General features: G+C 40.1%; 1 protein-coding gene across 1 annotated transcript in view; it reads right to left on the reverse strand.

Moving 5' to 3' along the window:
• Positions 1-665: 665 nt before the first annotated feature.
• The window catches only part of LOC135196698 (serine-repeat antigen protein 5-like), a 98,678-nt gene continuing 88,018 nt past the window's right edge, over positions 666-11,325 (reverse strand). The window contains exon 4 of the mRNA XM_064223529.1: positions 666-803. Within this exon, the coding sequence (XP_064079599.1) occupies positions 666-803 (138 nt within the window). The remainder of the gene's footprint in view (positions 804-11,325) is intronic.

Below are 11,325 nucleotides of genomic sequence, written 5' to 3' on the forward strand. Positions count from 1 at the left end.
TATTATTATTATTATTATTATTATTATTACTTGGAGATAAACCTACAGGAGCCATTGACTTGACATTCAAGCCTCCAAAGAATATTATGGTGTTCATTTGAAAGAAGTTACAGAAGACGATAGTCCCCAACTACTATGTTCTGGGGACCAAAGTCCATGGCGCTATATCCGCCCGGTCATGAGGTGAACTTGTGTGCCTGTATTTACATAATTCCGGACCCAGTTCATTTATATGTACGTTGTAGCACTCTTATTGGAAATGGTATTTAATTTATCGTGATGAAATGCCATACTAGAAAGAAATATTATACTGCGTGAACCCCCCCAACCACGGCCTACCCCCCCAAAAAAAAAAATTAAAATGGAACCACTCGTGATAATTAAGCATGAAATTCGTGACGTCTTTCAAGAAAGGCGACTCTTTTCGGAGGGAGACGAATTCGTCGCCGTCGAAAATGAATCATTTCAATCTTGGCTCTTAACGAGTCAAAAGGAGAAATGCGACTCCAGAAGGGGAGGCCGTACACGGGAATGAGCTGCTCATTATGCAAATACGGATGCCGTGTACAAATTCTTTATTCAAATGAGTTTCCCCCGTATGGAAATAAGTAACCCCATTATCAAGTGGAGGTCTACATATGCAAATGGCCGAAGGCTTCCGGTTCCTAAATGGAGGAGGAGGAGGAGGAGGAGGAGGAGGAGGAGGAGGAGGAGGAGGAGGAGGAGGAGGAGGAGGAGGAGGAAAGGGCAAAGAAAGTTCCTCGCGTTAAAGAAGTTATGGTGGGATGATATAAAAAGGGGGTCTGTGATAGTAAGCTCGCGTGTGTTTATGTCAATGAGTAAGGTGTATCTATCTATCTATCTATCTATCTTCTATGTATATATATAATATATATATGCATTAAACTACAAACGTCCTTTAATACCCAATTCGCTCTACCTCGGAATCAATATATTTTCATATATGTTAACCGAAGAGGATTTTTTTTTTTAGTTAATAATAATTTCGTCCTCTCGTGGATTCGAACCAGGAGCGCCCAGCGGACTGAGGAGAGAAATCAGGACTTCAGTGATGTTATCCACTCGGCCAACAACGAGTAGCTTAATGCATGTATTTATGAATCACGGCGATGTTATAAAAATTCATAATGTATATATAATATATAAATATATATATGTGTGTGTGTGTGCGTGCGTATACGAAAGAAAATATAATCCGGAAATTTTACGATTGTGGCCATTATCTCTGTCTGTGTTCTTGATCGCTTTCCAGCCTCCCTTTGGTCTCTTCAGCGGTCCCTGTAGGCTGTGCGGTCCAGTAAGACCAGATGTGATTTATCGATCTGCAGAGAGAGAGAGAGAGAGAGAGAGAGAGAGAGAGAGAGACGATCACTCTTGCAATTTGAGTCATGTATGCGGTTTGTGTTCTGATATTAAAAGTTTTGATTTTTTTTACGTCGTTGGGGATTTGTGATATTACATTTATTTTATATCTAAAAAGTGAGTTATTTAAAAAAAATATTTTGCATATAGGTTCCTGAATTATACGCACACTCATACATACATATACACATACACGATAGAATAAATATATGTATGTATACATAAATATAGATGTAGATATATCAATAGGTATATATAGGGGGAGGAGGGGCGCTGTCGCATCTGCCCTTGCTATCATAATAATGTCAATTTTATGGACATTTTCATTAAGAGAGAGAGAGAGAGGAGAGAGAGAGAGAGAGAGAGAGAGAGAGAGAGAGCCAACCTCCTCACGCGTACCTTATTACAGCTAATGAACTGATGTCTTCATAATACGGACGTAGCAAGTAAGTTCTTTTCATCGGAAGAGAGAGAGAGAGAGAGAGAGAGAGAGAGAGAGAGAGAGAGAGAGAAAGAAAAAGAATCGGTGCCACGAACTCACAGGGAATGATTATATGTGCGCTTATTGAAGTCTTCTGCTGGTGCTGCCTCTCCTCTTTGAAAGGGCTTTCAGCATGTAAGAAGGTGCTCCTAATGCATCCCAAGGAGGGGCCTTCTTACATGCTATATACGCTCCTACCTGTGAAGGAGAGAGAGAGAGGAGAGAGAGAGAGAGAGAGAGAGAGAGAGAGAGAGAGAGATCTATGTATAGCAGCAGCAGCAGCAAAGATGCACGGCAGCTACACAAATGTATATTATATACTCACACACACGGTAAAAAAAACACGTACTGAGATACTGAGTTTCTCTCTCTCTCTCTCTCTCTCTCTCTCTCTCTCTCTCTCTCTCTCGTGGGTTTCGGGTGCTTTGTGTGTGTGTGCCATATAGATACACTCTAGCTACTAGCTATGAATAGTATATATATATATATATATATATATATATATATATATATATATATATATGTATGTAGTATGAATGTATGTAGTATGTATGTATATACGATATATATATATATATATATATATATATATATATATAATAGTATCTATATATATGTAATATATATATATATATATATATACATATATAAATATATATATATATATATATATATATATATAGTATATATATATATATATATAAGGGCAGAATTTTCTTCGTCTCTGACACACACACACACAGAAAATGAGTTCAAAGGTCTTGGGTCTCTCTGTGTGTGTGTGTGTGTGTGTGTGTGTGTGTGTGTGTGTGTGTGTGGTGTGACTGCGCCTCTCCTCCTCTTCTTCTTCCATCATAAAGGTCTGTGATTAGTCTCTTTGAACCGGAGGACCTCATTTATGCATAAAAGCCTTGTGTGTGTGTCTCTCTCTCTCTTTCTCTGTCTCTCTGTCGAATATGTGCTTTGTGACTGTAATCAGCTCAGGCAAATCTTTAAATTACCGAATCTGAAGTTCTGACGACATCTTTGGAAGGCATAATTAGGCGATAATGCAAAGCCCTCCCTTCTTCTCTCCTCCTCCTCCTCCTCCTCCTCCTCCTCCTCCTCCTTCTTCTCTGCCTCGCCCCGTTTGGTTCAGGTCCTTCTGTCCTTTCTTTTTTCTTTCCTTTTCTCATTTTCTGCTCTTTATGGACATTTCATTAAGGGAATGAGAGAGAGAGAGAGAGAGAGAGAGAGAGAGAGAGAGAGAGAGAGAGAGAGAGAGAGAGAGAGGTTTTCACTCTGCGCGATCTTTCGGTTTCTACAATATTTGAAGGAATAAATGAGTCTTATATTTTTTAATACGTTTTGATTTCGATGGACTTTGTCTCGAATTGAATTGAATTGGTTATAGAATTTAGGCCAAAGGCCAAGCACTGCGACATATGAGGTCATTCAGCGCTGAAACGGAAATTGACACTAAAAAGCTTTGAAAGGTGTAACAGGAGGAAGACCTCGCAGTTGCACTATGAATCAATTGTTAGAAGAGGGTGGAGAGTACGATGGAAGAAAGAGAATATGAAAGGAGGTATAGTAAAAGGAGACTTTGTCTCAAGAGGAGCCTTAAGTAAGTAGTTCTATTTTAATGTGCTATTTTCTTTAAATAGTTATGCTTTTTTTTTCTTATCAAGTTTCTGGTTCATAGATTCACCAAAAGATGGGCATAAGATGGTCGCAGTTATAAGCGGTGAAATGGTCGAATAATCTGTTTCTTTTCTAAAGGGAAAATTTGTGGTTGTAAAGCATAATAATATGCCTTTCAAAAGAACAAGTTACGTTCCCTGCATAAAACTGGGCAGAGAACAGATACACGTTGAAGTAATGGTAGTATTTTCCTCTTTGCATTGTAGAGTATTTAAAAAAAAATTTCCATCCATAGTTTTGTGTACCCTGCTATTATCATTAAATCAACGCCTCAGTGGCGTGGTCCGTATGGTGTTGGCGTGCCAACTCGGTGGCCGCGAGTTCGATTCTCGGGCATTCCATTAAGGAGTTAGAGATGTGTATTTCTGGTGATGGAAGTTCACTCTCGAGGTGGTTCGGATGTCACGTAAAGTCGTTGGTCCCGTTGCTGAATAACCACTGGTTCCATGCAACGTAAAAACACCATACAAACAAACAATTATCATTAAATCTATTTTGATTTATTTATTTTACGACATATATTTTTAAAGATAGCATAATGTCCACCTTGGTTTTTCGACGCGAACTATGATTGTCTGATTTCATGTAGATTCTGCTGCCAGATTCACACTTACAGATTGCTAAAAAAATGAATTGGTGTTGAACGATACCTTGTGATGAACTTTATTTTTTTCTAGATAGATAAACTTGAGGTTTGACTTCAGTCACAGATTATAGGCCCGATTGCGAGTATTGGTAGATAGGAGAGAAGAACAAGTATAATTATGCTCACCACGAACCAATGACCAAAGTTCAAAACAGTGACACTCAAATGAAATCTCCTTAATTGTGGAGAAATGGCCCCTCTGGGCGCATTGCAACCTCTCACGAATTGTTATAGAGTTAATTGTAAAAAAAATTATAAACGCCATAAGAAGAGTGACATGTTTTAACAGGGTCATCATAAAAAGAAAGAAAACAAAAAAAAAAAAGGCCCTCTGGTGGCAAGTGCAGGGTAGGGCAATAAAGCCACGCCCCAATCCCTCCCCGCCCTTAGAACATCATACACACGTATATATATATATATATATATATATATATATATATATATATATATATATATACATAGTTCTTTTTCACTATAAATCTTGCCAGATCAGAAATCAGAATTTATCGTAGCGGTGACTAGAACATTACAGTTACTAAGACTCAGTTTTTCCCTGTTATTTCAACAAAGTTCCAAAAATATTTAATACCTGTTGTGATCGTGACCCTTTAATTAACGTCTCCTCGCAATAGGTCAACAGTTAATGACACCGCGATTATTCCCAGATAATGATGAACTTTACGATGCGTGCCGCATCAGCGTCGAACAACAGGTCGGAACTGTCTCATTAATGGACGGAATCGTGAATTGTTTTTTTTATTTTTTTTATAGATGAAATGGCGCTCACTCGACGTCTAAGCATTTCCTGCAAATATTTCGTCTCTTTTGCATTTTCCCCGGAAATTAAACGCGAACTGCAAAGTACGCAAACAGGAGCGTTGCTTGCAGGACAACATCTAGTGATCGAGTGGCAGAAGAGGTTTTGCTTTCAGAGTAACGTTCGCGGGAGAAGGATATATATATATATATATATATATATATATATATATATATATATATATATATATATATATAGTGTGTACAGATATACACAGTATATATACACATTTTATATATATATATATATTATATAATACATAGATATATATATAATATATTATTATATAATATAATATATAATATATATATATATACACTTGTGTATATATGGTATACATACATACATACATACATTCATACAAACAGATGAGGAAACTCACAGCGAAGGAAAGAAAATGATTATAGCGTTCAGGTAAAGAAGCGCCCTCCATAAATCAGAGTTGCACCTCGATAAATCACGGGCGGCGGAAACATAATCTATTTGGCCCTAATATTGACGCCCACATCGCGAGGAGAAAATAATAATAATGGAAGAGTTGTTCACGAAGGTTGCAGATGCAAGATGCATTCCGGCTTTCACACAAAAGGAGAAAGAAGAAGGGGGTTGGGGGTTGGGGGGTGGGGGCTTCTGAATGAACGCAACCTTGTTTATCACCGAGAGGCTTCCGTGGCCCGCCCCCCACCCACCCCCGGCGCCCCGCCGCCGTTGGTTCATTCGGCGAATCCTTCCTGGATGTGCCCCCGCTGGGCCAAGGATTTCGGAACCGGACGGAAAAATCGAATGCGGGGAAATGACAAGGGGGGCGGGTTGGTAGGGGGGGGGGGGATATTTAGATGAATGTTGGCCCTCAAGTATTGCGAGATTTCACAGCGTTTCGAGGTTTGCAATAAAAGAAGGAAATATGTGATTTAGCGGGGCGGGGTTTTTTTTTTGTTTTTTTTTTTTTTTTTTTTTTTTTTTGGGGGGGGGGGGGGGTGGAGCCGCGCTGTTCGATTCATGCAGTTTATGACGATGCCAAGGTTTTGTTATTGCAGGCTGTCTTTATCCAGAAGAGGAAAAAGGATGTTTCTCAAGGGCTTAAGCTTGTTTCACATTACTTATAAATAATGCTGCATTATTTATAAGTGATTATCAGAAAATAATCACTATTCCTCTGGAACAAACCTGCAGTGGTCTTTGACTTGAATTTCAAGTTACCAAGGAAAATAGTGTTCATTCAAAGAAATTTCAGAGGAAGATGACTTACCATAAAAGATAAATAATTGAACAATTCAGAACAAAAGGTTAAATGTTTCCCGATATTATGTTTCATCTTTCAGTTTTGGTGTCATAATAAAAGGAAATTTAATTTCGCACTCTTGAAGCATTTTAAAATATTTGCATTTTTAGTAGGTCTTACATTTACTGTATGACTGCAAATCAAGTTTTTACGTTAACAAGTATTTTTTTTTATCTTTTTAACACTAGCAACGGATAATCTAACTGTGAATACTGGCTTTTTTAATACGTGATTCTGAGGCCATGGAACGCTCCCGGCTTACGGTCCTTTGGTCCATCCAACTGAAAATGTGTACCAGCCCCTGCTGGGGTTAAGGAAAAAGGAGGGGTGGGAGGGGAGAAGGGAGGGGAGGGGAGGGGAGGAAGGTGAAGGGCACTAACAACCTGCATCCATTTGATGTCACTCACTCTAAAATTATTAAAGAAAAATATACATATGTACTGAATCATACATGCATATAATAGATAAATATATATACATATATATATATATGATATATAATATATATAGATTATAATATAATATATAGAGGAGAGGAGAGGAGAGAGAATGGAGAAGGATGGAGAGAGACGAGGAGGAGAGAGAATTGATTGCTAGGACCGTTATTCATTTTTGGTATGTATTTATTTCCGAGGCTGGTTATTTTTGTCTTACGTGGAAGCTGTGACGCGGGATTACAGTGGTGTTGCTCTTGTATTATGTCTTCTAAGTGTTGTTTTGACTCATCGGATTCATCCTCCCTTTTGTCCTCGTGTTGTTCTCGCGGTAGTTGCTGTTGACCTCGTCAGTTGTTTTTGCTATCAGCATTTCTTTGGTTATTTTATTCCTCCCATTTTCCTTCTACTGATGTTTCGTTTTTGACCGATGATGAATTTGTATTTTCCTGATCAATGCGAGTTCATTTTTCTTACTTTCTTTAGCTGTTGTTGATATTTCGTTGATTCCTTTATTCTTGTATATTCCTTTTAATTTTTCGTTTTGTTACTAATAATATTTTTGTATTCCCGGCCAGTGATGGTTCAGTTTCCTAACTTCACCTATTTAAAGCTTAGATTTTTTTTTTTTCCACCTGGGATGACATTGTTCATTTTTGGGAAAGCTTCATTATGTTGAAATTACCGAGATTATCCACAGAGGTTTTACTTATTTATTTAAATCTAAGAATATTCTAGTTCCAGTAACCCTTAAATTGGTTGAATCTAATGTACTATATAGTCTAATGCTTCTATTTCAGTTTGTATGTGAACTTAATTCTTAAAGCCTCCGTAGGAGGGTGGTGCGTTCGGTGCATCACGTGTGGTGAACTGTAGGCATTACTTCACGTTCTTTGAAGCGTCCTTTCGGCCCGTAGTAAAAACCATTTTCATTCCTTCTACTCTACCTCCGGTCATAATCTTTTTCTTCCATCTTACTTTCCACCCTCTCCTAACAATAATAGATTCATATTGTGACTGCTACACCTTGCAGTCACTGGACTTTCAATTTCAGTTTCAGCGCCGAATGACAGCATAGGTCCCAACGCTTGGCCTTAGGCCTCAATTCTAGATTCTGTATAATTCATGAAGCTATCAGGTCGCTATATATTTATTTCTAGTTAGGCAGTCAGCATGGTAATGGCACTGAACTTTTACTGACAGTTCCATTTCTCTAGCGACTAAGCAAAGCAGGGACACACGGGGGCATTGAGAGTATATAAACTAACTAGTCGTTTACATCCGCGAGCAAATATTGACTGGCATAATTGGACAAACCGAAGGTGAACGAACTGGTACGTTGTATGTAGGTTTCCTTCGTCTCTGCCGATCTGAAGACGATTGGCCTCATTGGTTATTCATGACCTGTACACATCCCAGCGATGACAAGCAAGTTAATTACCGTTAATTGGAGTTTGTGGTGATTGAATATATTATGCGATGTGTACAGTTATATTTTTGTAAGGATTGTTAGGTTATTTTCATTTGTTCTTGTTTGCGTTATCCACTGATTCGTGATGATACATCGTATGATTGTAAGTGAACAGGAAGTTGGATGGAATGTTTTGATACTTGTAGCTTACGCGTGTGTATAGGATGTTGTTATCTGTCTTAAATTTTTTTTTTTTTTTTTTTTATTGTGGGAGATGAAACGCTTCCTCTATCAGCTGTTGCGTTTTCTGTTCTTTCAATTATTGCAAGAATCAGGTTGGCAAGTGAATGATCTCATGCTAATAATAATAATAATAATAATAATAATAATAATAATAATAATAATAATAATAATAATAATAATAATAATCGATCACCCAAGAAACGAATGAAAGAAAGTGTTCTATCCACCGGTTATCGAACCAGGCGTAAACTAGACTAAAGAATAACGAAAGGTCAGGAGTATTACACGCGAGTGTAATGCAAACAGGAACAGGGAGAAAAGAACGAGAACATTGTTAACAGATAACGTCAACAAGGAGGAGCGAGAAGGAGAATAATTGCAGGAGGTGTATAGGTACGAGGATGAAACGGGCAACGCGCAGAGGGATAATGAAAGCGCCAAGAAGATGGGAATTGGAACAAAGCGGCGGGAGAATAGACTAGAATCGCCAGAGAAGGCGAAGGATAAACAATGCACGGGGATAATAATGGAAGCTGCTGCTGCTGCTACGGGGGACAGGTGGAGGGGAGCTTGATCTTTATTGGACTGCCTCCTCCTCCTCCATACCTCCTCCTCCCTCACCATCCCACCACGCGTACAACAAAACCGTTTTGTGGGAAAGCGATGGACTTAAAAGAAAGCGGGGGTTCGTTATCATTTTATACCTGCTACGCGGATTGTCCCTGAGGAAACGGGTTATCTGTTTTCTCTCGGAAATGGCACCCACGCCAGAATGTGCCGTCTATGGACTTCCAAAGGACCTCCTCCTTCTCCTCCTCTGCTACATTCGCAGCGGAGTTAACAACCTCTTAAATCACAACCCGGGGGATTGTTGTTGGGCTGGGAGGGCCTCCCCATCGACGTCCTTATAATATCCCTTCAGGGGATTACAAGGGAGCAGAGAATGGAAGAGGCGTTGCACTCTACAGAAAGTGTTTATCCGAAAGGTTAGAAGGGTTACGTACGGGAAAAGAGCCTACAGGGAGGCTCGTTTGAGTCCCCTTTTCTCGTACACGGCGGCTGAGAAAGGGGATTAATTCCTTCGTAGCTGTATCAACCCCCCCGCCCACCCCCACCCCCGCCCCCCGCCCATATCCCCCTTCTACCCTCCCCTCCACGCCCTTACATATCCATGATTATCCTCCGAGGCTCGCATTATGTGGAATACAGTTTGCTAAAAGGCAGTCCCGGCGCCTCCACAGCAGGGGGCGCCGCCCCCCTACCGGCCTGACTGGAAAACCTAATTATGGACGGTATAGTGACGCTGACGTTTCGACGATGATGAACTTGGATGGTGTTGAGGATAATGGTGTGTCCGGGTCACTCCGCCAAGTGGATGTGATGGCAGCTTTGACGAGGGCCGGGGAAAAAATACTCAATCATTTTCTTGATGGGGTGGGAAAATAGTCAGTTATTTTCCTGATGGGGTGGGAAAATAGTCTGTCATTTTCCTGATGGGGTGGGAAAATAGTCTGTTATTTTCCTGATGGGGTGGGAAAATAGTCTGTTATTTTTTCCCGAGGGCATGGGAAAATAGTCGGTCATTGTCTGTCAGTTTTTCAGAGGGCATGGGAAATAGTCTCATTTTTCCTGAGGGATGCGACATAGGGTCATAGTCAGTATTTATTTTCGAGGGCATGGGAAAATAGTCGGTCATTTTTCCGAGGGCATGGGAAAATAGTCTTATTATTTTTCCGAGGGCATGGGACAAAATAGTCAGTTATTTTTCCGAGGGCATGGGAAAATAGTCTGTCATTTTTTTCCGAGGGCATGGAGAAAATAGTCAGTCATTTTTCCGAGGGCATGGGAAAATAGTTGGTCATTTTTCCGAGGGCATGGGGAAATAGTCAGTCATTTTCAGTCATTTTTTCCGAGGGCATGGGAAATAGTCTGTTATTTTTCCGCGAGGGCATGGGGAAATAGTCAGTCATTTTCCTGATGGTGCTGTAAAATAGAAATGATAAGGGTCTTTTTTTTCTTTCTTTCTTTCTTTCTTAAGGTTTGGACAAAATTTATATGTTTTGTTAACGGTATAATAAACAAAAGCTAACGAAATTAAAACAGAATCGTAAATCTAAGCTACAAATAGCAGTAAATTCTGATACAGTGAGAGAGAGAGAGAGAGAGAGAGAGAGAGAGAGAGAGAGAGAGAGAGAGCGTCTGCGCCATGTTTTCCTAAGTAATGTAGCAGGGAAGGTTTTATTAGTGCCTGGGGAATCTGTAGGCTTAATGTGTTTCTAGGTGTTTATTTTTCTCGTTGCGTTCGACGAGAAGAAGAAGAAGAAGAAGAAGAAGAAGAAGGAGCATCAGGAGCAGCAACATCTTGCCCTCCCAAGATGTTTATCTCCAGCCGCTGAAAGGAATGGCTTCTGTGAGAACAGCATTTGCTGCTACGCAATTCGGAGAGACGTATGGGATCGTGTCCCTGTCTTGTACCTAGATGTAATCTGTGTGTTGGTTCGCTTGTTTCTCTGTAGGTTTCTGTAGGGTGTTTTGCCTTGTGGGAGCGGGGGCAGGGGGTAGGGGTACTTTAGTTGTTTTACTCTAATCACAAGACATTATCAGGGACTGATTTTCCGTGCTCTGTCACGCCGTATTTACCTTGAAGTAAGGCTTTATAGATTTTCAGCCTTCGAGAATTTTGCAAGTATCTTAGAATGAGGTTGCAAGACATTGCCCCTTTTCAGCCTAGGTACGACCAACCACACTTGACTAACAACATTCGTACACAATTCACTGCTTAGGTAAAGAGAGGCACACATTTAACAGAACACGCCCAGTTCATTCTAGTCCCCTCGGGCATCGAACCAGGGCACTCCAGCCGGAGAGACGCTTTTCCGATGACAGTAAGTATCTATGGGATGAGGCTGCCATCCTTAAGCCCGACTTAGCCCTACTTTGTGGCT

This window comes from Macrobrachium nipponense, chromosome 18 (genome assembly GCF_015104395.2).
Source record: "Macrobrachium nipponense isolate FS-2020 chromosome 18, ASM1510439v2, whole genome shotgun sequence".
In the NCBI taxonomy this organism is placed as follows: domain Eukaryota; kingdom Metazoa; phylum Arthropoda; class Malacostraca; order Decapoda; family Palaemonidae; genus Macrobrachium; species Macrobrachium nipponense.